The sequence below is a fragment of the Eumetopias jubatus genome, unplaced genomic scaffold (genome assembly GCF_037043125.1).
Source record: "Eumetopias jubatus isolate StellerSeaLion01/CBP00866 unplaced genomic scaffold, mEumJub1_p1.0 scaffold_14, whole genome shotgun sequence".
Classification (NCBI taxonomy): domain Eukaryota; kingdom Metazoa; phylum Chordata; class Mammalia; order Carnivora; family Otariidae; genus Eumetopias; species Eumetopias jubatus.
In genome coordinates this window covers 273,410-299,244 of record NW_028274820.1, presented here as the reverse complement: position 1 = coordinate 299,244, position 25,835 = coordinate 273,410, and the positions used below count along the sequence as shown (strand labels likewise).

At 56.8% G+C, this 25,835-nt stretch overlaps 2 protein-coding genes across 2 annotated transcripts; one reads left to right on the top strand and one right to left on the bottom strand.

Moving 5' to 3' along the window:
- Window positions 1-9,756: 9,756 nt before the first annotated feature.
- PGAM2 (phosphoglycerate mutase 2) lies at window positions 9,757-12,087 on the top strand. Its single transcript, XM_028095399.2, has 3 exons — window positions 9,757-10,192; window positions 10,308-10,488; window positions 11,900-12,087. The coding sequence occupies exons 1-3, from the start codon at window positions 9,779-9,781 to the stop codon at window positions 12,064-12,066; spliced, it is 762 nt and encodes a 253-aa protein (XP_027951200.1). The 5' UTR covers window positions 9,757-9,778; the 3' UTR covers window positions 12,067-12,087.
- A 730-nt stretch (window positions 12,088-12,817) lies between these two features.
- Window positions 12,818-24,762, bottom strand: DBNL (drebrin like). Its single transcript, XM_028095398.1, has 13 exons — window positions 24,628-24,762; window positions 20,172-20,227; window positions 19,109-19,221; window positions 18,472-18,546; window positions 17,226-17,372; window positions 16,481-16,558; window positions 16,020-16,174; window positions 15,886-15,931; window positions 15,568-15,658; window positions 14,903-14,998; window positions 14,676-14,788; window positions 14,269-14,365; window positions 12,818-13,872 (listed from the first exon to the last, which is right to left on the bottom strand). The coding sequence occupies exons 1-13, from the start codon at window positions 24,708-24,710 to the stop codon at window positions 13,733-13,735; spliced, it is 1,290 nt and encodes a 429-aa protein (XP_027951199.1). The 5' UTR covers window positions 24,711-24,762; the 3' UTR covers window positions 12,818-13,732.
- Window positions 24,763-25,835: the final 1,073 nt, after the last annotated feature.

The following is a 25,835-nucleotide window of genomic DNA, read 5'->3' as shown; positions in this document are numbered from 1 at the left end:
GACTCCGGGATCATGACCTGAGCCAAAGGCAGTCGCTTCACCAACTGAGCCACCCAGGCGCCCGCTGTCTCTGCTGTCTTTGATGAGTGATGGTATCAGGGTGATTGATACCACGGAACGCGAGGTTACTGTTCACTTTAACCAACGTGCATTATTATATTCAGGGCGAGTTCCTCGAAGCCAGCATGGAATTGGGTGATTTTTAAAAGTCCAAACTATAAGTTGTCTTTAACTCAATGTGTTTGGCTGCGATATTATGATACAATAAGAAATGCGTAAAGGCATCTGGGTGGCTCAGTCAGTTAGGCGTCCGACTCTTGATTTCGGCTCAGGTCATGATCTCAGGGTCGTGGGACTGAGCCCTGTGTCAGGCTCCCTGCTCATTGGGGAGCCTGCTTCTCCTTTTCCTCCCCGCTCATGCTCTCTCTCTCTCAAATAAATAAATAAAATCTTTTTAAAAAATAGAGAAATCCATATCTTGGTCTTCCCGTCCACCTCCTGGCCAGAGCTCCTAAATCCCACGAAATGTCTTGGGTGAAAGGAGTGTCTTTTTTCCAGTGAGGCACTCACTCGGTGGGCTCTGGGATGGCTTTGGGATGGGGCTGGGCACCAGAAAGATCAGGCTGTGATTAGAAGCCCAGCCCCATCCTTGAGGGAGGGGAGAGGCCCTGGAGATGGTTCATAATCAGTCACGCCATAAAAATCCCTAAAGTACAGGTTTGGGGAGCTTCTGGGTTGGTGAACACATCCTGCGTCGCAGAGTGATGCACCCCAGCTCCACAAGGTTGAAGAGCAGAAGCTGCTACACTCAGGAGCCTTCAAGACCACACCCTATGCACCTCGTCATCTGTTTGTACATATCTTTTATCATATTCTTTATTGTATAATAAACTGGTAGTGAAAGAGTTTCCCTGCGTTCTGGGGGGAGTAAATTCTAGTAAATTATCAAACGCAAAGAGGGGCTTGTGGGAAGCCCGATCGATAGCCGATCTGTCAGAAGTACAGGTGAGCACCTGGGGCTTGCGACTGGCTTCTGAAGCGGGGGCAGTTTTGGGGCACTGAGCCCTTCCGCTGTGGGGTTGATGCAGTCTCCAGGGAGATGGTGTTAGAGCTGAGTTAGATGGTAGGACGCCCAGTTCTCCTTCTCTGTGGGGAAAATTCACAGCGTGAGTGTTAGCGGTGGTGTGAGGAGTAGAGTCCAAGAGCAGAAACAGCCTCGTTTCCTTTAGTTGCTGGGCAGAGAGTGCCCGTGTCCAAGGCCAGGCCCTTCCTGTCTAATGAGACTATTGCATGGTTTGGGGTTAGGCAAACAGTTGTTCTATTTCTTCTTTCCTGCCCTGCTGCTCTCTTCCTGATTATATTTCTTTGTATATATAATATTGATGGGGGTGCCTGGGCTGCTCAGTCGGTGAAGCATCTGCCTTCGCCTCAGGTCATGGTCCCAGGGTCCTGGGATTGAGCCCCACATCGGGCTCCCTGCTCAGTGAGGAGCCTGCTTCTCCCTCTGCCCCTCCCCCCTGCTTGTGCGTACTCTCTCTCTCAAATAAAATCTTTAAAGAAAAATATTTAGTGGTTCTAGAAATTATATACACACTTTTCATAGCCTGCTTAGAATTAATATTTTACCACTTCCTGTGGAATGGAGAACCCTACCACCCTACAGGTCCCTTTACCCTTCATGTTGTAGTTTGATTCCCTCTGCATATGTTGGAACCCCCAGCAGACAGTGTTAGAATGACAAATTCTAAATTTATAATGTATATGTAGCTATATATATTAAGTTTATATTTTATGTGTGTGTGTGTATATATATATCTTAAGGGTAGCTATATATACATATGTATATAGCTAAACTTAAGAATAAAAACTGCCAGTTATTTCACCAGGAACAGATGGATTTATTCAGGAATAAAAGAGAATTTCAGTCCCGGACAAACAAGCTGGGCAAGACCTTAGGCAAGTCTGGGGAACGAAGGAGAAAAGGGGTGAATTGGGAGGGGCTGTTATGAACTCAAAGTGCATTGGAGGAAGCTGGGAGGGGGGTGCAGTGGCTTTTCGGTGGCAGAGCTGTGGCCCTGGATGAGCGAAGCATCTGTCCCTCCTGCGGGGGGTCACAGCCTCGGGCAAGATCCCATCCAGGTGAGGGCAGGGAGGGCTCTCCCTGTTGGGTCAGCGATGGACCCCGTGGGAGGGCTGTGAGAGCCCCCTGCCAGAGCTTCCAACCCCATCTCTGGGAGGTTTCCCAGTACTGATTTTCACTATATATGGGGTATATCCTCCCCATTTTTAAAAAGATTTATTTACTTTAGAGAGAGAGGGAGAAAGCAAGAATGCAAGCAGGAGAGACAGAGGGAGAAGGAGAGAGAATCCCAAGCCTGATGTGGGGCTCGATCTCACGACCCCGAGATCACGACCTGAGTCGAAACCGAGAGTTGGGTGCTTAACCAACTGAGCCACCCAGGCGCCCCTATATATGTATTTTTACAATTTATGTTGCTCTTCCTGTATTCTTGATGTTCTCACTTTCCCTATGATACCATTTCTCTTCTGTCTGAAGAACTTCATTAATATTTTCTTCTAGAGCAGCTGCTCTACGTATGAATTCTCTTACTTTTTCTTCATCTGGGAATGTCTTTATTTCACCTTCGTGCCCCAGGGGCATTTTTGCTGGGTATAGAATTGTCAGGCTACAGTTCTTGCATTTCAACAGTTTAAAAATATTGTTCTGCTTTCTTCTGGCCTGCTTGGTTTCTGGTGAGAAACCCAGAGCCTTGCAAAGAATTGCTCCCTACATGAAGTGAATCATTTTCCTCTGGCTGATTTTAGAGTTTTTTTTCTTGGTCTTTAGTTTTTGTACATCTATCTCATTATGATGTGTCTGTACAAATTTCAATTCTACAATCCAGGGTTATCATTTGTAATCACCATGCTTTACATTAGATCCTTAGGCTTTATTCATTTTACAGACCTCTCCCTATTTCCCCCACCCCCATCTCCTGACAATCACTTTTCTACTGTTTTTTATGGATTGGACCTTTTTCGTTTTCTTTTTTTTAAAGATCCCCATATAGAACCCTCCTACACTGTTGCTGGGAATGCAAGCTGGTGCAGCCACTCTGGAGAACAGTATGGAAGTTCCTCAAAAAGTTGAAAATAGAGCTACTCTACAACCCAGCAATTGCACTGCTGGGTATTTACCCCAAAGATACAGATGTAGTAATCTGAAGGGGCTCCTGCACCCCGATGTTTATAGCAGCAATGTCCACAATAGCCAAACTATGGAAGGAGCCTAGATGTCCATCGACAGATGAATGGATAAAGAAGATGTGGTCCATATACACAATGGAATATTATGCAGCCATTGAAAAAATGAAATCTTGCCATTTGCAATGATGTGGATGGAAGTAGAGGGTATTATGCTGAGCAAAATAAGTCAATCAGAGAAGGACAAGTATGTCACTGATATGAGGAATTTGAGAAACAAGAGAGAGGATGATACGGGAAGGGGGGGAAAATGAAAGAAGATGTGACCAGAGACAGAGACAAACCATAAGAGACTCTTAGTCTCAGGAAACCAACTGAGGGTTTCTGGAGTGGGGGGTGGGAGGGATGGGGTGGCTGGGTGATGGACTTTGGGGAGGGTATGTGCTATGGTGAGCGCTGGGAATTGTGTAAGACTGATGAATCACAGACCTGTACCTCTGAAACAAATAGCACATTGTATGTTAATAAAAAAAGAAAAATGAATTCTTGAATTAACAACAACAAAAAGATCCCCATATAAGTCATACCATGCAGTATTCGTCTTTATCTGGCTAATTTCACCTAGCATGATGCCCTCAAAGTCCATCCATGTTGTGACAAGTGGCAGGATTTTCCTTCTCATGACTGAATATTTCATTGCGTGTGTGTATTAGACATGTATGTGTATATAGATGATGATATGTGTATCACATCTTTATCCCTTCATCCACTGATGGCTGCTCAGCTTAGCCTTCTACATCCTGGCTGTCAAGAATGCTGCAGGGAACATGGGGTGCTGATATCTCTTTGAGATTCTGTTCTCATTTCCTTCAGCCACATGCTCAGGAGTAAGATTGCTGGATCATATGGTAGTTCTGTATTTTTAGTTTTTTGAGGAAACTCCATACTGTTTTCCAGAGTGACTGCACCCGTTGGCATTCCCACCACAGTGCATGGGGACTGTGGATAATCTCAGCAACACTTGTCGTCTTTTGTCTTTTTGGTGATGGCCATTTTAACAGGTATGAAGTGACATCTCATTATGGTTTTGATTTTCAGTTCCCTGGTGATGACTGATGTGGAGCGTCTTTTCAGCACCTTCCAGGAATTCCTTCCCTACAGTCAGCACTGAGCCTTGGCTTCCACAGACTCGTGGCTGCAGCACCTTACAACTTCTAGGCCCTTCTGTGATACCCTTGGCATTTCCCAGGCCCAAGTTCAGGTCTAAACTAGTGATATGGGAGGCTCCCGAACTCACTTCCTTCTCTGGATACACCAAATCCACAGGTACAGAGAAACAATTCCTCTAAAAAGAAATCCAGAAACTAGGTGAACAATTCCTACATATCGGGCAAACGTGAAAATACCCACAGCAAACTGGGTCACCAGTGTCTCCCTGGAAGGAGTTTGTGCGTGTGTTGCTGCCCTGGCTTTGGCGGCTGCCATCCACAGGCCATGCCCCTTGATCACCTATTTCTGGTGGCCAGTGGGGCTTGCATTTGCAGGGCCCCCCAGGACTGTTCAAGGAAAGACACTGTTCTTAAACAGCTATCTGCCCAGGGCTCAGCACAGAGTATGCAGACTGAAATCCTATCTCCCGGGCTTTCCAAGAACGAGGACTTTGCTTACTTTAAAAGCTGCGGCCTGAGGGTCAGGCTTCTAATTTAGCACACATCTATGGCTGAGCCTCCCCTTTGGGACACTAATGGGCCTTGGCACACTTTCAACCACTGGGGGCCACTAAGAAGAAAGAAGGTGGCTTGGGCAATCACAAAGGTTTGAGAGAACCGAGAGTGTGGGCTGGGCTGGAGGATAACGTTCATCCTTATCACCTTCATGAGAACACTCCATCAAGATTCAGAGAAGTGGCTGTTTTATCAAAGACACAAACCAACACAGAGAGTCCAGGAAAATGAACAGAGGAATATGTTCCAAACACAAGAGCAAAACTCCAGAAACAGACCTTCATGAAATGGAGATTAGTGACTTACCTGATAAAAAGTTCAAAATAATGGTCGTAAAGATGCCCACTGAGCTCAGGAGAATTATGCATGAACAAATGAAAATTTCAACAAAGACGTGGAAACTAAAAGAAAATACCAAACATAAACCACAGAGATGAAGAATACAGAAATGGAACTGAAATTCAGCAGAAGGGTTCAGCTCAGACTACACGAAGCGGACTTGAAGACAGTACAGTGGAACTCATCTGATCAGAGGAGCAAAAAGAAAAAATGAGAAAGAAGATAGCTTAAGGGGCTTACAGGACACTATCCAAGGAGAAAATGTGCATTATAGGATCCCAGAAGGAAAGAGAATGAAGCCTATTCAAAGAAATACCAGCTGAAAACTCCCCTAACCTGGGGAAAGAACTGGGTATCCAATCAGGAAGCCCATAGAGTTCCAAATAAGATGAATTCAAAGAGACCCACACCAAGACACATTTTAATTAAGTTGTCAAAAGTTAAAGACAAGGAGAGACTCTTAAAAGCAGTAAGAGAAAAACACCTTTTGACATGGGAACCCTCACCCCCATAAGACTAACAGCAGATTTTTTCAGCAGAAACTTTGCAGCCCACATGGGAATGTCATGATATTTTCAAAGTGCTAAAAAAAAAAAAAAAGCTGCCAGCCAAGAATATGCTACCTGGCAAGCTGTCCTTCAGGATTGAAGGAGAGATAAAGAATTTTCCAGAAAAGCAAAAGCTCATGGAGTTCATCACTAGACCAGCCTTATAAGAAATATTAAAGGGGGGGGGTGTCTGGGTGGCTCAGTCAGTTAAGCACTTGCCTTCAGCTCAGGTCATGGTCTCAGGGTCCTGGGATCGAGTCCTGCATCAGGCTCCCTGCTCAGCAGGAAGCCTGCTTCTCCCTCTCCCACTCCCCCTGTTTGTGTTCCCCCTCTCTCTGTGTCTCTGTCTGTCAAATAAATAAATAAAATCTAAAAAAAAAGATTTTATTAGAATGAGCAGGGGGAGGGGCAGGCAGAGGGAGAAGTAGACCCCCTTGAGTAGGGAGCTTGATTCAGGACTCGATCCCAGGACCCTGAGACCATGACCTGAGCTGAAGGCAGATGCTTAACGACTGAGCCACCCAGGTGCCCCCAAGAGCTGGTTTTTTTTTTTTTTTTTTTAAGATAAACAAAATAGACATACCTTTCACTACTTTTACTAATAAAGAAGGGGACTCAAAATTTTAAATGAAATAAAAGACATTACAACTAATACCACACAAAGGATCATAAGGGACGACCAATGCCAGCAAATTGGATAATCCAGAAGAAACGGGTAAATTCTGAGAAATACACAACCTACCAAGACTGAGTCATGAAGGAACAGAAAATCTGAACTGCTCTGTAACTAATAAGGAGATTGAATAAATAATCAACAACCTCCCAACAAAGGAAAGTCCGGGACCAGATGGCTTCACTGGTGATCCTACCAAACATTTAAAGAAAAATTAGCACCAGTTCTTCTCCAGCTCTTCCAAAACATAGAAGAGGAGGGAACACTTCAAAACTTATAAAGTCAGCTTTACCCTGATACCAAAACCAGACAAAAACACCACAAGGAAAGAAAAATTACAGGTCACTATCCTTGATGAACACATATGCAAAAATCCTCAACAAAATACTAGCAAACTGAATTTAGCAATGCACTAAAAGGATCAATTGAGTGGGATTTATTGCAGGAATGCAAGGATGACTCAACATCTACAAATCAATATGATAACGCCACATTAACAAAATGAAGGATAAAAGTCATATGATCATCTCAATAAAGGCAGAAAAAGGATGTGACAAAATTCAACATCCACTTAGGATTAAAAAACCCTCAAAGTGGGTACAGAGGGACCATACCTCAACATAGTAAAGGCCATGTATGATAAGCCTACCTCTAATCATACTCAACAGTGAAAAGCTTTTCCTTTAAGGTCAGGAACAAGACAAGAATGCCCACTCTCACCGCTTCTACCTGACGTAGTACTGGAAGTCCCAGCCACAGCAGTAAGACAAGAAAAGGAATTAAAAGGCATCCAAATTGGAAAGGAAAAAGTAAAACTGTCTCTATTTGGAGATGACATGATCTTATATATGGAAAACATTAAAGGGTCCACAAAAAGCCTGTTAGAACCAATAAGTGAATTCAATAAAGTTGCAGGAGGCAAAATCAATATAAAAAAATCAGTTGTGTTGCTACGGGCTAACAATGAACTTTCAGAGAAATTAAGAAGACAATCCCATGTATAATGTCACCAAAAAATAATAGAATACCTAGGAATAAACTTAACCAAGGAGCTGAAAGATCTGTACACTGAAAACTAAGATATTGACGAAAGAAACTGAAGACACACATAAGTGGAAAGATATTCCATGCTCATGGCTTGGAAGAATTAATAGTGTTAAAATGTCTACATCATCAGGGGCGCCTGGGGGCTCAGTCAGTTAAGCGTCTGCCTTCAGCTCAGGTCATGATCTCAGGGTCCTCAGGATCGAGCCCCACGTCGGCCTCCTTGCTCAGTGGGGAGCCTGCTTCTCCTTCTCCCTCTGCCACGCTCATGCTCTCTCACTCTCTCTGTCAAATAAATAAATGAAATCTTAAAAAAAATAAGATAAAATTCTTGAAGCCATGCTTCAAGCTCTCCAGTGATCTGCATCAGGACGCAGAGCCTAGCCCCTCGTGCCCTGTGCCACCCACATATCTGCTCTCCTGTGGGGACTGGTTCTTTGCTGCCCCTCTGCCTGGAGTGCTCTCCCCCAGAACTCGTCCTGGTGAGTCCTTTGCTTTCTGCTGCACCTCCAAGGGGCTGTCTCTACCCCTCCTCCTGCTATCTCATCTCTCCCTAACCCCTTTTACTTGTTCCTACCAGCTGGGATGAAGGAGAACAGCTGTTGGGTTGTCATCTTTGTCCCCTACTGAACACGAGCTTCCTGCCTGGCTGTCTGCTGGGCCCCCAGGGCCTGATTAGCGGTCAAGGGAACAAAAAGTAGACCTTATATAGGAGGTGTGGCTCTAACAAGGGCAGAGCTGGAGCAGCAAGGCCTGCGTGTGGTGCTGCTAGGAGGGTGGCCTTGGGGTGTGGAGCCTCCGCCTGAGGGGCCCAGAACTGGGAGGCTGTCCCCTGGGTGGATAGCAAGGCTGGAGGGAGAGAGGTCAGGGCTTCACACACTCATGTCCAGGTCTCAGTGTAGTAGCTGACCCCTCTGCTGGCCTCCCGCCCACCCTTTTCCATTCTCAGGAGCGTGAGACGGTAAGGGTGTGGTCGCTAGGGCAGTGGGGTGGGAGGAGCTGTAGGGACCCTGGGCAGCCCCCCTCGTGAGAGCGCAGCTTCTGCCCCAGTGGACTTCATCCCCCCAAATCTGAATGCAGAGGTCTGGTCCCCCAGAATCAACCTCGGCCCACTTGTGGGTGCTCCTGCTGAGCTGGGCACGAACCCAACAACCAGTCCCTCTTGGGGGGGGGGCACGACTCTTGGATTTCTCTTTCTCTGAAAGGTGGTTTCAGTGGGGAGGGGCAAGCCTGGCTTGGGTGAGGGCGGGGCGGGTGGAGAGTGTGGCAGCACCCTGTGCTCTCCCCTTCGGCCCAACCCCTCCACCTCCCCCGGCTGTCTTGGAAACAGCTCTGCCCGGCTCAGCCCAGGCCCCGGCCCACCCTACTGCCTGGCGCCCTCTCCTGCGGGGCCGGACCCCCACCCCAGGGCTACGGCCCCCACCTGCCCCCTGGCCACAGCAAACTGACCTTTCACTCCTTTCTGTCCTTGTGGGGACTAGCGGAGATGACGTCACAGTCCCAGCCTGGCCATGGGCCACAGGCTCCCTCAAGACTCATCCTGCGGGCAGGGCAGAGGCAGCTGGGGAGGGAAGCCCCCATGCAGCCCCCACGGCCGGCTGAGCAGAGCAGAGCCCCCGGGGGAACCTCCTGGCAGCTCACAGGCATGCGCATATGCACGCGCAACAAGTGACAGACATGGACACGCGTGTATACACGTAACACACCAGACACGCACGCATGTGCCCGCACATGGGCGCACACATGCATGTGTACGTGGGCAGACACGGGTGCCTGCGCACACACATCCCCGGGCTCCCCTTCACACACGCCAGCTCCCTCAGGGGAATGCAGGCTCGCCCCCAGGTGTGTGGACAAGGACCCGCAGAAAGGCCCTGGGAATGTGCCTCTGGCCTGAGGCCGCAGCGGCAGCCCTCCCGCGCGGACAGAGGAGTCCCGCTCGAGATCCGCACTGCTCCTGGCAGCCCCACCTCTCAGGCGGGTCTCAGACTCCTGCCCTTCCTGCGCAGTCCCGCGCGCAGCCCCACCCGGCCCGGGCGCTGCTGGCTGCTGGGGCTATTTTAAGGCCGGCTCTGGGCCTGCCCTCCCCCAAGCTTTGCTACTGGCCACCTGCCGCCGCCCGTCCCGCCTGGAATGCTGACTGGCAGTTGGCCAGGGTGGGGGCTGGGGACAGACGGTTATAAAACTGGGCGCACCTGGGAGGCCGCCGTCCCCCTCTGCAGCCCGCCGCGGTCGCCAGTGCCACCATGTCCGCCCACCGCCTCGTGATGGTCCGGCATGGTGAGAGCACCTGGAACCAGGAGAACCGCTTCTGTGGCTGGTTCGACGCGGAGCTGAGCGAGAAGGGGGCCCAGGAGGCCAAGAGGGGCGCCCAGGCCATCAAGGACGCCAAGATGGAGTTTGACATCTGCTACACGTCGGTGCTGAAGCGAGCCATCCACACCCTCTGGACCATCCTGGATGGCACGGACCAGATGTGGCTGCCCGTGGTGCGCAGCTGGCGCCTCAACGAGAGGCACTACGGGGGCCTCACGGGCCTCAACAAGGCCGAGACAGCCGCCAAGCACGGGGAGGAGCAGGTGAAGATCTGGAGGCGCTCCTTCGACATCCCGCCGCCCCCCATGGATGAGAAGCACCCCTACTACAACTCCATCAGCAAGGTGGGCTGCTTGGCGCATCAGGGGAGGGTCTAGGGGCAGGGCCTTGGGGATGGCAGCCCGGGTGGGTTGGGGGGCTGGCTTCCTGGGCAGGGAACAGCAGTGTGGATGCCCCCAGGAGCGGCGGTATGCAGGTCTGAAGCCTGGGGAACTGCCCACTTGTGAGAGCCTCAAGGACACCATCGCCCGGGCCCTACCCTTCTGGAACGAGGAGATCGCCCCCCAGATCAAGGCTGGCAAGAGAGTGCTCATCGCGGCCCACGGGAACAGCCTGCGGGGCATCGTCAAGCACCTGGAAGGTGAGGCCCATCCTTGCAGGGGGTGTAGGCGGAGGCAGGTTGGGGGGCAGACGGGGCACATGCCCTTGAACCAGTTGGGCCCCAAATGATCATCTCAGCTACAAGCCCCCAGCCCAGGCAGCTCTGCACACATAAGCACTCGGGGTCGGGGTTCAAACTATGAATTGGGAGGACTGAGAAACCACTTTAAAAAGCCACTTTGCAAAATTTTTGTTTCACTCGTTTATGTACTGGGACACTATATACAACGAGCTTCCTTCTGGAGGTTGTGGGTGGAAACCGCTGCTCCAACCCGGGGCCCAGAGGCCTGGGGCTGGCCTGGCCTTCTGGCCAGAAGCCTGGGAAAGATGGGAAGGCCGTGCCCAAGGCCGCCCGGGGCCAAGGCAGGGCCGCCTGGCTCCAGATCCATTTGCTATGTGGCCCTGGTCAAGTCACACCACTTGCTGGGTCTCAACCACCCTCTCCGGGGTCGGGGGCGGGGGCGGGCTCATGAGGCCCAGGGCAGGGGACCCCAGCTCACACCCACACAAGGAAAAGGTAAGCCCAGTTAAGAGGGTGCTGGGGTGGAGCAGTCCTCGACCCCAGCCTGCAGCTGGGTTCCCACTAAGGAGCTCGGGGCGTGCATCTCCACCGGGCTCCCTTAGACATACAGATCCTTGGGAGTCTGAGGCTCGGAACGGCCTTCAAGCTTGTCGGGACTGTGGAAAGGGGAAGAAGGCTAGTAGGTGGGGAGCCCCAAACCCCCTGCTCGGGGGGTCAGTGGGTAGCCGGCCAGAGCACAGACAGGCTGGCCCCCGAGGCCTGCCCAGTTTCAGTCCACCCTCCCCAACATCACCTCGTGCCCCTCCCTTCCAGGGGCCGGGTCTGGGAGAGAAGCGCAGAGGCCACCGTCACTGCAGTCTCCCACTGCCTGGAGAACCGGGCGGGGGGGGGGGTGTCGGAGCTGCAAAGGTCAAGCTGCTATTCCAGGCCAGGGGCTGCGAAGGCCGGCAGGGTCAGGTTTCCCTGGGAAACCTTGCCCTTTCCACCCACAGAACCTCCCCTCCACCCTGGTCACAGGAGACCCTTCTCGCTGTCCGAGCACCCCTGCTCCTGATGGCTAGAATTTAGAATGCTCTAGAAACCAAACAGAAAAGACCCAATGGCGTGGCCCCAGGTCCCAGTGGCTCCCGGTTGGGGGCACGGGGTCCCGGTTTGCCACGGCTATTTCTGCAGGCCACTCGGTCTCTCACTACTGGCTCAACCTCCAGGGGCATCTGTGCAGGGGGCTCGCTGTGGGGGGCGGGCGGGCTGCTGCCTGGCTGGCCCGGCTCTGTGGCCCATAAAGGTCACGGGGCCTGCTGAACAGGAGGGCGGGAAACTGCCTGGCGGACTGGCCAAGGCGACTAAGGGTCCTGTTCCCTCGGCCCAGGGATGTCGGACCAGGCCATCATGGAGCTGAACCTGCCCACGGGGATCCCCATCGTGTATGAGCTGGACCAGGCATTGAAGCCCATCAAGCCCATGCGGTTCCTGGGTGATGAAGAAACCGTACGGAAGGCCATGGAGGCTGTGGCCGCCCAGGGCAAGGCCAAGTGAAGGGTGGGCTTCTGGCAATAAAGGCACCTCCACCTACCACCTTGAGTCCATTGTGGCCCCGGCATGCCCGGCTCCAAGTCCTTGAGCTAGGGGTTCCACAAACCCTGCCCCAGGGCATGTGGCCCCTGCTGCCCACCCCCATTAGGTGAGAGGACCCCAGGAACCAAGGGCAGGAGCCTGGTCCCCAAGCCAGGCTATCAGGTAACTTCTAACAGGCCCCCTATGGTGACACCAAGAACCGAACCACCACCTGGTAACCCTGCTCTATAATCGGGGTGCTATCCCCAGTGAGCAGGGACTGCAGTGAGGACACCACCTCACAGCTGCTTCCCTCAGATGGGCTGTCCTCTGCCGTCCCTGCAGCCCCAGGGTGGGCCGGGTGAGGTGGTACCAAGCCCCACACCCCGGGCATCCTCACATCTGAGGACAAGCCCACCACTGGCTTCAGAGCCTGCAGTAGGGGACTCCTGGATCCTCCGCAGCTCGGGGGTGGAGAATCAGGGCTGGCGGGGCCTGCCTTTGCAGCCTAGGGTACAAGAGGGGCCATCTGCCACCACCCGGGGCCAGCGGTCTCCTTGGTGCAGCCGCCACCCCAGGCTGCTACCTGGCACCTGCCAGAGCACAAGAGGAACAGTTACGTCCCAGCATACAGTGGGCTCCATGGGGCACCTCACTCGACACACGTGCACACGCCCTGAATGGGCAGGGCGGGCGGCCCAAGCCCCTCCCAGAACACGGACATGCAACAGGCTGACTCGAGTCACATCTTTATGTTTTTGCCTCTCCCAGGGCCCACCGTCGGCCCGAGGTCTGAGGGTGCGTGCGTGTGCACACACACCTGCACACACACCCCACGCACACCCAGGAAGGGGCTGGTTTCCACACGGAGGCGTTCAGGCCACAACAGGGCAGTTCTCTCTGAAAGCAGACACGGGTGGGCCGGGACAAACAGGGTGAGACAGCAGGTAGTGGACGCTCCGGTCCCTCTTCCGGAACCAGGGTCCGGTGCGAGCACACACAGGGGCCGGCGGAACAGGGCGCACCACACGGAAGGACACGGGTTTGCTGATCATACGCTCAGACGGGGGCTCGGTCATCCCCGTGCCCATTGCCCACAGGCAGCCCAGGCAGAGGGACAGGGAACCGGGAGCACACGGCGGGATCCAGAAAGGTGACCTACTGCTGCCCAAACTGTCACGACCCAGACTTTGGTCCTAAACGCTAAGGCCACTGTTCCTGAGGATCACTACCAGCTGGAGCCACTACCCTTTACAGCCAAGAGGAAAGGGGAAAAAAAGGCAAAGGCCCCGGCTCAGACTGCCCGGCGGGGCAGCACCACCCTCCTCAGGCAGAGGCCACGGAGGGCCCGGCCATGGGCAGGGCTTGGCTCCATGTCCTCTGTGGGGGTCAAAGGCCAGGCTGGCTGGGAGGGCCTGCAGCTGCCGGAGCACGTTTGGGAATCATGGGGTATTGCTGCATCTAGGGTGACAGGCTGCGCACCCCAGTCTGAGGGAGCCCAAGGGCTTGTCTTCTTTGGGGGGGTCCCATTCCTGGAGGAGTGCCGTGGGGCTCTTGCACCACGCACGCCACGTCCCCGGGAGTAAGGAAAGCACGTGTGGGAGGGGAGGGGAAGGACGGCCTCGGCGCAGCCAGCAGCGGAGGGTCCTCACTCGATGAGCTCCACGTAGTTGGCAGGAAACATGCCAAAGTGGCCGTCTGGCCCGTAGCCACGCCACCAGCCCTCGTCGATCACCTCGATGCCCGTGATGAGATTCTCGGGGTCGAAGGAGATCTCCGTGTCGTCAGCTGCGGGAGGCGGCACTGGGGCTGGGGGCCTATCCCGACGCCACTCCAGCGGCCAACCCCCCGCCCCAACCGACACACTTTCCAGCACAACCTGACCCTGGGCACCCCCCTCTGCACAGCAGCCTGCTTCCAGCGCCTCCAGCCAGGCCACTGGGGGCCCGGCGTGCAGGTCCGCCCACCCCTCTGGTCACACTTTCGGGCTCTAGCACAACGCTGGCAACTGGGGTTCCTGCCCACAGACGCTGCCCAGAGTGCATGGGAAGGCCTGGGCTGTGCAGGGCGTCCACCCCATCGTCCCCTCACCCTTCCGTCCCCCCACTGCCCCAAGGGAGCCCCCGAAGTCTGCCTCCTGACGTGGGGCCCCACAGCGTGAGTGGCCGGGCCACCGCACATTACCTGCCTGGTAGTCGTACAGGGCCCGGGCACAGAGCCCTTTACCGCTCAACTCCGGGTAGTGGTCAACGGGCTCAGAGCTGGCATCCTGCTGCTGCACCTGACCCGTGTGGAAAGTAGAGAAATCTGGGGTCCTTGTTATGGGCTCATACCAGGCTTGGGGGGAGGGGCACAGCACACAGAGGGCAAGGGCTGTGGCCATGCCACTGCCCCCACGATGTCCCTCCCCCAGACCTCCCGCGGAGCAGGGGAGTGCCAGACCACGTGTTCCACACGCCTGCTCCAACATTAAACGAGACTCCACATGTAGCGAGCTGTCGGGAGTCAGGCATCCCACGGATGGCGTGGTGAGGAGGGTGTTTCTGGGCCTGTGGCCCCTTCACAGCCGCACCCTGCTGCTGGGAACCCACCATTGGGGGCTCCTCGTAGAGCATCTCTTGCTCTGGGGGCTCCTCGTACACAGCCTCCTCTTCTGCCTGCACTGGACACGGTGGAGCGCTGGGCACTGGCTCCTCACGGACATCTGCACAGGAGGGTGCAGCCCACCCTGAGCCCCGGGAAGGGGAGCGGACACCCTCCTTCTCCCTCCCCCTCTACCCCCCTCTCCCCACCCCCGCGGGGTGGCCAAGAGCCTTGCCTGCCCTGGGCCTCGAGGAGGCCTGGGTCGGCTCTGTGCTGCGCTGGGTTTCCGGCTGGGCGAGCTGTTTCTGCAGGAAGGGGCTCCTCAGCTTGCCTGCAGACAAAGGTAAACACACAAGCACTAGACGAGGGAAGACGAGCCGTGTCCACCGTTTCTGTGCCCTGTGCTGTCTGGACGGTGGACCTGCCCCAGGGCAGGAGCTGTCACACGGGGGGGGGGGGGGTACAGGGGACACAGGCACTGCAGAAACACATCACACACAGAACGCTTCGAGCAGCCGCCCAGCGTGGGAGAGCTGATGGCGGTGCCATCCTGGGTCCTTGGGGGCCACAGGGGTGAGTGACAGAGGCTCCGGGGCCCAGCCACCATGTGGAAGCTACACCACGGGTTAATGGGGCCGGGCTGGAGGGTCTCCCTTCTGAAGCCACACATGGCCCTTCTTTTCCAGGTCTCTGCAGGCTGAGGCCATGGGCAGGAAAGGGACACCTGCGGACCAGGCTCACCTCCCAGAAGCCACTCTCAAGAGCACAGGCTCTCCTTGCTCACTCACCTGTGTCACCTTCTGACGCATCTCTCGCTCCCTCTGGGGACCCCGCACTGGGACCCCAGACTCCCCCTCGGCCTGCCCCTGCCTCGTGGCTAGACCCAGCGGGAAGACTCACCCGGCTGGGGGCTAGAGATGGATGTGGTGGACACGGCCCTCTCCTTCTGCTTGAAAATCTCACGCGGATGTGCTGACTGGCTGATGGGCTCCTGGAGGGGTGCGTGTGGACCCAGCAGTGAGGAGGGGCTCACGGGCCTCGTCCAGGACCGGGCTAAGGTCCACGCTGGCTGCTTCTGCCCTTCACTGTCCTCTCCCCTGCCACCTCCAGCTGGCTACAGGACCCTCCCCCGGGCACAGCAGGGACACCCCCTCCCCCCGGCATTACTGCAACAGACCCTCACAGGGGGGTGGGGTGGGGGAAGCACCCAAGTCTCACCTGCTCCTCTCTGCTCCTTGAAAGCACTTCCTGCTGCTCACTCTTCCTGCCGGGAGGGGCAGAGGGAGGAGAGAGCTGCAGCCCAGCCGCGGCCCACTTGGCACCCTCCCTCCACCTTAACTCTGGGGCCTTACCTCTGGGGTCCGGCCTCACCGCCCAGCTCCTCCCGATAGCGCTGCTCGCGGCGGGCGGCCTCCCGCAGCTCCCGCTCCCGGCGCTCCTCCTCCAGCCGCTGCCGCTCCTCCTCTGCCCGCCGTTTCTCCTCCAGCCTGCGGTTCTCCTCCTCCTTCTGCAGGGACAGCCGGGCCCGCCCGCCCGCCCGCCCCACTCAGCACCCGCCCAGCGGCCAGCTGGGCCTGCCCTTGGGCCCCTGTGCCCCCCAGGCATCCGTGCCGTGCTGCCGGGAGGGGCCGCCCACCAGCCTTGTGGCGCAACCCCGCTCGGCCTCCGCTCGAGCACAGGTGTGAACGAGAACACGCACCACCCGTCAGTTCACGGGGGAAAAACCGAGCAATGGCGTGCAAGGCACCACGGCACCTGGCCCGCCCCGTCGCTGTGAGGGGCAGCTGTGCTCGATGTGCCCGGCAGCGCTCACCTCTGCTTTGGCCCAGAAGCTGTCTTTGCCAACCCTTTTGATCTCAGATATGGCGTTGGTCTTCTGGTACACAGAGCCCTGCGGAGGACAGAGGATCCGCTACGGGGCTGCCCTCGGGAGCGCAGGACACCAGCAACAACCGTGGGGATGGCGCCCAGCAGAGGCAGCGGCACCTGGCGACCAGCAAGCAGCAAGACGGCCCGAGGGCCCTGGAAACCGCCGGGCAACGCCGAGGGGGTCTCTGGCTGCACCAGGCCCCTGCGGATGGAAGCCGGCCCACCAGCCTCAGACAGCTGACCACTGTGGCAATGCCCAGAGAAATCTCCACAGACCCCAGCTGTGCCTCGGGGAACTGGGCTCCCCGTAACTGGGGTGTCTCGTGTCTGCCCCTGACTGGGAGGGGCCTGCCCATCCACCACCTCAAGTTCCTCCATGGAGCCCACCATCCGGGACTGTGCAGGACACGCTGGTGCCGTGGCCTCGTGACTGGACTGTCCCCAGGGTGTAAGAGGCTCCAGAACGGCCAGTGGAACCACCAGGCAGGATAGAGGCTGCTCCTCAGGCCCGCTAGTGCCTGCCCCACCAGGGGCCAGCTCCGGCTTCCGTCCGGCATGGGGTCACTGTCTGCACCATGATCTGGCTCAGGGACTGGGAGCCAGGCAGGCAAGAGCCCAGCCCCACGAGGGAGAAACCAGCCCGTCTGCTGGCTCCTGGCCTGCCACCCTCGGGCCCAGGCAGCACTCACCACTGGGGCCTGGGGGCCCATGTCCTGGAAACGGCTGCTCTCCTTGTGGAAGGCATAGTTGGCACCTGAGGCTCTGGCCACCTTCTGCATGATGCACTCGGGCTCCACATCCTCCTCGGCCCGCGCGTTGATGGTCACGTGGGCCCCCTGCGGTGGGACAGCACTTAGGCGGTGCAACTCCAGGAGAGGACACACACCTCAGTGTGCACAACGTGGACAACTGCTGCCCAGGGCTGAGGTCAGGAGACCCCACTGGGAACCGAGGCACACTCTCCTCAAGGCCGACAAACCGTCTTGAGGCAAACACGCTGCACTTGTCCCAGCACGGGCACGCGGTCTCTGTGCTCTGTGGCCCTGTTCCGAGGTGCTGGACCCCCCTTGCTGCAGGCCCAGGCACCGGAAAGCCCCTTTCTGATTCATGAAAGCGAACTTTACAAAGGCTCTGGAAACATATTTTCTACAAAAAGCAAGCTACCGATTTCTTCTTCCTCTTCCTTTAAAATTTCTTAAGTTTTATTTATTCAAGTATCTCTACACCCAACCTGGGGCTTGAACTCACAACCCTGAGATAGAGAGTCAGTGCTCCTCTCACTGAGCCAGCCAGGCGCCCCAGCCACCAATTTCTTCTTGAGAAGTCAGACCCATGACCTCACTCACTGTCAGTTAACACCCAGTGAGCTTGGGATCCTCTTTCAGCTCCGAGGTGGAGAAACTGAGGCATATCTGCAGAAGTGTTGGCAGACTAGAAATCAAAGTCCCGAGTCTCTTTGCCAGTAACCAAAGACACACAAAGTTACCTGACAAGCAAACAGCAAATGCTTTTGGACCTAAACGAGGTTCCACTCTGAGGACTGACGTTAATACACACAAAGGTGGGCTGGAAAGGAATGCATAAGGGATTGGGCACGCTGAGGTGGCTGGGCACACGCAACTCTCCCTCTCCTCCAGATCCTGACAACACGGCCGAATAACCCTCACAAAACCGACGGAAGCCCAGGCCTAGCCTTGCCCCCAGGACTAGCTGCAGATGATCCTCCCTGGGCTCAAAATGGACACAGTCATCCATCCTTCCTCCCGCTGAGGTCAGCCTGCTGGTGGCTCTGGCCGCAGCGTGGCCTCCTGGGCAGCAGCCTCTGGTCACGCCCTTGCGTCCAGGGAGAGCATCGGGGTGTGGGCACACTTCAGCTCTGCAACTGCGCTCATGCATACCCAGGCACCTTGGGAGGCCCTCAGGGGGCAGCCTCACCTTCAGAAAGCCGGCCATGGTGCTGACGTGGTTGGCGCACGCTCCCTTCCGCACATCGTTCACACCCTCGCCCGTCTGCAACACAACACACCCAGCATGACCCTCCAACCCCCACAAAGCCGCTGTTCTCCCTGGGGGCCCAGCAGAGGGAAAACCGCAACCGCAAAGCAGAGGATAAAGCGAGCCCCGCACCTCCATTCTTGAGGCAGGACGACCACCAGCTTCCGCTGGGAGCGGCGGCGGGGGGGGGGGGGGGGCGCACGGGGGGCTCGGAACTTCCCAGTCCTACCCAGGGGTCCTATGCTCTCTGAGCCTTCTCCAGGCCCTCTGCTCCCTCAGCATGATTACTCTGAAGGGGACAAAAGCAAGGGTGTCCTGCGACTGTCCTCTATCCTTGATTTTGTAGGAACAATTTTGGGCTTGGGGGAAGGAGGGTGGGGTTCCGTGCTGGCAAGGCCCCCACTGTCCTTGGGGCCACAAGGACTTCTCCCACTCTTCTGTTCATTCACCACCTCTGAGCCGCCCTGAAGGCAAGTCCTCCTCCTCTCCAATCACAGAAGGCAAAGGACGAAAGAAGGAAAGGGAGTTTCCTGGGTCACACCTAGATGAGAACTCAGGGCCCCCCAGTTCCACGTACCCAGTTGATGAGGACAAACTTGGGCAGGCCGGAGTTGGGGTCCTTCACCCTGCAGAAGGCGTACATCACCTTCCCGCTGTTGAGCTCCTCCACCATCTCCTCCAGGCCCCCCTCTGCAGCAGGCATGGGGTGGGGGGATCAGCAGGCCCGGCACCTGTGGCTGGCCCCGCACGGCGCCCACCAGCAAGGGAAGCCCAACCTGCCTCTGAGCCAGGGTTGTCAGGGCCGCCTGCATCAGAATCAGACTCCTGGTCCTGCCCCCATTAAGTGGACTTACAGGACCTGGGGGGCAGACGGAGCCCCAGGATCTGCATCTGTGACAAGGACCTCAGGTGATGGTTTACACACCCCAGTTTAAAAGCCATTCCTATGAAACCCACTGGGAGTTCCAGAAATAAAAAAATGTCATTTCTGCTACAAATCAGGCACCAGGCTTCCAAATGGACCATGTCTGCAACAGCCTGCCTGGACCTCACAAAAGGCCCTGAACAGGTGGGAATGTCCCGCAGCCACCTTTGGGCTCAGCTCTCAGACCCTCCCCGTAAAGATGGGGCAGTGACGGGGGCACAGGAGCGGGCCCTCCTCAGCCACTGTCCCGACACGGAGGTTGTGCTTATCAGCACTCCCAAACCCTCCCAGGCTGCGAGGAGTGTGGGGGCAGCCCTGAGCATTCACAGCAGAGCCCTGTGAGCGGCGCTGGGGGTGGCGCCTGAGGCACTGCAGGGCACAGGACACCACGGCCACCTGCGCTCCTCCTAAAAAGATGAGGGAGCGGCTTTCTAGAACAGGCTGCCGGAACCACTCTGTGGCAAGCAGAGAGTGCACTGGTGAGTGTTTGCTGAGTAACAAGGCGGTGTGTGACTCCCCAACACTGACGCGACTGTGGGGAGGGTCACGGCAGGCTCGCTACACACAGGGGACACCTTCCGTTGGCCGTGATGGCTGAGATGCCGGCCGCCAGGGAGCAGTGACGGCTGCAAAGCTCTCCCCTCCCCCACACCTGCCTCCTGATGCCCCCCAACCCCCCGCCAGCCCACTCGTGGCCTCACTGGGTCGTACTCACCCCCAGTGCCGGCCACACGGATGTCATTGCTGTTACCCTCATAGGTAAAGAGAGCCCTGAAACAAAACACAAACGTGTTAGCTCTGTGACCAGCATTCTGGGGGTCAGATGCCCTCCTGCACTAACCACGAGTGGAGCATGGCGGCTGCGCGGGCCCCACTCTGACCCACGAGGCAGGAGCTCTGCAGGGCTCCCAGAGTCAGGCCCTTCTCAGTTCTTACGCACAGCGGCTTCTCCTGAGGGACAAACCTATGAAGGGGAGCCTCTGTCTACTTTGAGAAAACTAAGCTGTGAAGTTTGTTTGATTTTAAGTAGGCTCCACATCCAAGTGGGGCTGGAACCCACCACCCCAAGATCAAGAGTCGCACGCTCCACTCACTGAGCCGGCCAGGCGCCCCAGAACTGGAAAGTTTCATAAAGGCAATTTTCTGCACGTTCCTGAACCCAAAGCACCCCAGGAGGAGTAGGAAGCCAAGTGTGCACATCAGGCATCTGGGAAGGCCGCCCAACGACCTCGTGCAGGTCGGCTCTGTCTTCTGAAAGCCTGAGGAGTTGGTGGAGCAGGTCTCTCTGGGCTTGGGACTCTTCTGGAAAACCCAGAAGCCACTCGGGCCATGACTCAGCATGAAGTCAGGCTTCTTACAGGACAGACTCCTTGGCTGCGCAAAATTCTCTTTCTGGAGGAGCCTTAACTCTCCACAGGTGACCCTGGGCTGCCCCTTTCTTTTCCTGTAAGACTAATTATTCCTAAGAACTCTGGGAAAGACTCGCGCTTATGAACTTGAACCCCAGAGAAGCTGAGGAAATATGGCAAATTTTATCACATCTGGGGCATGGGAAGTCCCTTGACCAGAACGGAGGTTAAGCATGGAGAACATTCTGGAAGATGTGGCTTATCCACAGTCCACATGGAGCCCAACCATCAACACCAACTCTGCCGCAGTTCAGCTCTGGGCAGTGCTGGCAGACCACAGGGTAGGGGTGCTGACCCAGCAGACAGCAAGTCAAAGGCAGAACCCGAACTAGCGGGCCATCCCCCATGCTCTGAGCACAGGCCTGCCGAGGAGGGCCAGCTAGGGGCTGCGGGGTAGGAGTGGGACAGGAACCAGGACGCCTGGCTGGTTCAGTCGGTGGAGCGTGCAACTCTTGATCTCGGGGTTGTGGGTTCGAGCCCCACACTGGGTGTAGAGATCACTTAAAAATAAAATCTGAAAAAACAAAAACCAAAAAAACCCAAATCTGACAGGAACCAAATCAGCCTCCACTCAGCTTCCCCACTGCCTTGCTAAAGCCACCGGGCAGAGCTGCCTAGCCTGAGAAAGTCCTTAGAAAGGAGACCCAGGCCCCGAGGGTCTGGTTGGCACAGGGGGCAGGCCTCTGACGAGGAGAGACACTAAAAGGAATACGCAAACAGGGAGTTGGTGGACGTCCAGATTCTGGTGGCCAGGGTCCTGGCCAGCCCTCCTCCCGGAGGAAAGAAGCCCATACATCTCGAAGCCACCAAGCCCTGGCTGCAGAAGACGGGGACACTAGACAAGCAGCGGGGAGCAGAGATTGCTTCCAAGAAGGGACCCGGCAGCTCGTAAGAGCCAAGCTCCACGCCTGCCACCTGCCCTCCAACTCTACTCCCCTCCACCCCCCGGGGCTCCAGCCTAAGCCACCTTCTTGAATCCCAGCTCAGAGGCTGATTCCCACTTTCAACAGACTCCCATCCTTCTTTCAAATCGGGAAGACAGGAAGAGAGGTGTGCTGGCCTGGGCACAGCTCATGGAATGTAGCGCATGAGCGCCTTGTAACTCATTCATCCCTTCCAAAAACACGTACTGAGAACCTGCTCTTTGCTGCTCACAGGCATGAAGCTTCCAATAAACCCCAGAGGCCCTGACCATGGAACTTACTTTCTAATGGGAAACAAAAAAAGAAACACAGCGATACCAATGTCCTGTCAGGTAGTGAAGTGGGTGCAGGAGGTAAACAAACGTGCCTCAATCTAGAACAATCCAGGAACCAGGACAAAGACCGTGGGGGAAAGCTGATGTGCTTGCTCCCCGCCCCACCTGGCTTCAGGGCCCAGCCCGACACTACCCACTCTGCCTGGGAAACCTTTCATGACCCACCAAAGTGGAGACCACCTCCTCTTGCTGGTACCCTGTACCACATCATCTGTACCCTGCTCAGGTCACCGTGCATCCAGGCGCTGACTGCTGATTGTTCGGGGGACAGAGATAGGGCCCAGCCCTCTGGTGCAGACAACGGTGCCAGGAAAACCAGTGAAGGTGTCTGGCACGTGTCTGAGGAAAGTCACACAAGGAGCCAGGAGTCGGGGAAGGCTTCTCCAAGAAGGCAGTGTCCAAGCTGAGAAGTTTGGGGAGCCCCCCGGGACAATGTGGAAGGTGCTCTAGAATGGGGAAGCAGCAAGAGCAAGGGGTCTGAGGAGGAAGCAGCTCTAAAGTTTGAGGAAGAGAAAGAAGGCCACCGCGGTGGCAAACAGGTGTGGCCTCAGTGTGGTAAGTGGGAGGGGTGGCAGGAGGGGGTCCAGAGCTGGCCACGCAGGGCCTCGCGGCAGAGGTGAGATGTCCGGGCTTTATTTAATGTGAAACAGGAAGCTGCTGAAGTGTGAGCACAGGAGTAACATGGTCTAGATACTTGTTCAGCTAAGGAGTGGGGATCCGCCACACATTATCTGTTGAGATGCTTAGTGGCTGTGACAGTGAGAGCAGAAACCGGGGGTCGTGCCACTGAGCAGAACGACCTGGAGTGCTGCCAGACGGGTGGGCTCGGATGCAGGGAGGGGAAAGAGGCTCAGCACCCTCACGGGGGACAGAGAGAAGCTCGGCTGGGTAAGCTTCAGACCAGGGTGGTAGCAGACAGCTCTGAGAAGAAGCCCGAGGAAAAGCTAGAAACACGGGAGGCCTGAGCTGCCAGCTGGGCTGTGGGACATGATCCCCAAACCAGTGGTGGTCCCTGAGAATGAAGAGACCTGAAGGAAGGCGGGAGGAGGCAGGCCCAGGGGTCTCACAGGTACGTCAGAAAGGGCTACAGCAGATATCAAGAGCGCATAAAACAGCAGCACCCTAACTGTGCAGGACTGGAGAGGGGCAGAGGTGCTGCCAGCTAAAAGGCAGGAGGCCGCGGGTGGATGTGAAATGGGGCGCTCAGTGTGCCGATCCGGTCAGCAGGGTTTGGAGTAACAGCAGCGGTGTCACGGCCCTCTGAGAACAGGAGAGAGGTGGGGTAGGGAGCTGACATCTAGAAACTCTTAGAAAAATAAGTGCCTGAAGTGTGAGTGAACTTCCTAAAGCATTACGAGAGACAGAAGGTAGGGAAATTCCACCGGTAACAGGTGTCTGTTACCAGACACCCTTCCCAACTACTCAGATGTGCTCCCAACAGAGGAGCTCCTCGGTTCCCCTGCAACACTGCGCACAAGTCCCCTCGGGCTCAACGGTGCCCCAGGCACGAGAGGAGTCTGCACACCCAGGCGGCAGGTGCTCTGAAGCTCTTCCCCAAAAGGCCCAGGGCACATCCTCAGTGCGCAACAGAACACGGCATGAAGGCCGCAGGGAAAACGGGGCGCAGCGACCACCGGCGTGTGGAGCCCAGCCAGGCACAGCAGCAGGCACCCTGCGAGGGGCCTGCCCCCGCCACAGGAAGAAGCTCCTCACAGCCGGTCACCTGAGCTCATCATACTCGGCGTATTTCTTAGGACTGGAGTGCTCAAGCCTGGCCAGCGCAAACATCAGAAGCAAGGGGAAAGTGCCCATGCACAGCAAGCAGAGGGCTGACCCTGCGCGTGGGCTGCCCAGGGCTATCCCTGAGACTCCAGACCCGGCTTCCAGTTACAAAGCCCCATCAGGGGCACGAAGAGAACTACCCACTGACGGCCTCGTGGAGGGCGTCATGGGGAGGTGGAGGGGTGATGGGGTCTTTCTCCAAATAGGTGGCCAGCACCGCTGTTTCACTCGTCTCACACAGGAAGGGGTATTCTTGGAGAGACGGAGACTCTGAAATCCACATTCCCAGAAACCCGGAGACCCAACCCCCTGACCTGACCTCCTGCTCCGCCGCCTGTGGGGCAGGGCTCCCGCTCCCGGGCGGGGTCCGGGGCGCTCAGAGGCCCCTCCCTGAGCGCAGCGCTGGGGAGACCCCAGGCACGGCTGCCGCCCGGTCAGGGACGGCTGCGGGGAGCCCCTTTGTGCAGGGAAGTCCCCGCGCAGGGAAGGAGAACCCGGCGGAGCCACCCAGCCCAGCCAGCCGCACAGTCCAACATGGAGGCCGGCGGAGAGGCGGAGCCGGGGCGGCGCGGGCCCCTCACGCTCGGCGGGGCGGCGGGGGACGGCGACGGGGACAGCAGCTCGCCGGGCGCGCGCGGCGCAGCTGAGGGGTGAGCGGGGAGCCCCCCGGGACCCCCCCTCCAGCCCCGGCCCGCCCCCGGCCTGCCCGTCCCGGCGCCCACCAGTCAGTCGGGGACTTCTCGGTGACCACCCGCACGTAGGCTTCCTGCAGCGCCGGCCCGTTCCGGCTCAGGTTCGCAGCCATGACCAGCTCCTCAGTCCCCTCGCCGCCGCCGCCGCCGCCGCCGCCGCCGCCGCTTCCGGGCCCCGCCCACCCCCGCGGCCGGAAGCCCCACCCCCGCGGCCGGAAGCGGAAGCGGGGGCGGGCGGGCGGGCCCGAGCGGGGGGCGGGTTTTCACCGCCGGCGGCTGGAGAGGCGTGCGGGCTACGCGGAGCGGAGGAGCCCAAGCGAGGTGCCCGGTAGCTGCGTGCGTTTCTCTCCTCTCTTGTCGCAGTCAGCGCACTGATCTGAGAATCTTGGGCTCGTGACAGCCTCTGTGTGGACCTCCGACATGCGCCTGATGTGTGACCGAGGCGTGCACGAGAAGAGGAACGCTACGTGCGGGCGCAGCAGCCCCAGCCCGACTGGAGGTGCTGCCGAGCCTCCTCGGCCTCACCTGCGTTCCCCCCTCTCGTTCGTGGAGGACGGGGTGGCGCGGGGAGCCCCGCTCCCTGCCCTGCACACACGGCCCCAGCACAGGTGCACGAGTCTCTGGGACTTCAGAAAAGCGGCCCCGTGCTGATCCTGTGCGCTCCAGGGAGCCCTTCTGCAGGGTCCCATCCCGCAATCGCTCACATTTCTGCAGCGACGTCAGTGAAAAGTCCCCGAAGCGGGTTTTGGAAAAACTACATGGCCTCGTGGCAGTTCGGTCAGGACTTGCTGCCAAATGAGCTACCATAATCTTAAGGTGTTGGGGTCTGATTGTGCAGATAAAGGCTTGTCGACTCCATTTGGGCACAAACATTGTTCACAGGTTATGTCCCCTTGTACTTCTGTACCTCATTGATGTCGGTCTCAGGCAGAAGCCCCGACATCCCCTGATGGCAGAGCAGCTACCTTCTCCAACCTGGGGAAGTCTTAGGGCCTGAACAAACACTCCTTCCCTTCCGCAGCTTCTGCCTGCACACAGCGCCCCCCCCGGCCCCCCCCCCCCCCCCGTCCTTCCTGGGTCTTCCCTTATGCAAGGTGCAGGTTTCCCGTTCTCCACTCTGACACTGACTTCGCTGCTGTGTTTGCATCAGAAAAGTGAGTTCCAGCAACTGGAGGCCTCCCAGCTCTCCAATTTCTTATCTTTTTTTTTCTTTTTGATTTAAATTCAATTAGCCAACA

Bases quoted from the DNA above. Each gene is read 5' to 3' on its own strand.
- PGAM2 (XM_028095399.2), top strand. From the start codon at position 9,779: ATGTCCGCCCACCGCCTCGTGATGGTCCGGCATGGTGAGAGCACCTGG. The intron at 10,193-10,307 runs GTGGGCTGCTTG...GGATGCCCCCAG, and splicing joins ACTACAACTCCATCAGCAAG to GAGCGGCGGTATGCAGGTCT. The intron at 10,489-11,899 runs GTGAGGCCCATC...CCCTCGGCCCAG, and splicing joins CATCGTCAAGCACCTGGAAG to GGATGTCGGACCAGGCCATC.
- DBNL (XM_028095398.1), bottom strand. From the start codon at position 24,710: ATGGCTGCGAACCTGAGCCGGAACGGGCCGGCGCTGCAGGAAGCCTAC. The intron at 18,547-19,108 runs GTACGTGGAACT...GTTGTGTTGCAG, and splicing joins AGTTTGTCCTCATCAACTGG to ACGGGCGAGGGTGTGAACGA. The intron at 14,789-14,902 runs GCAAGGCTCTTG...CCTCCTGTGCAG, and splicing joins CTCCTCGAGGCCCAGGGCAG to ATGTCCGTGAGGAGCCAGTG.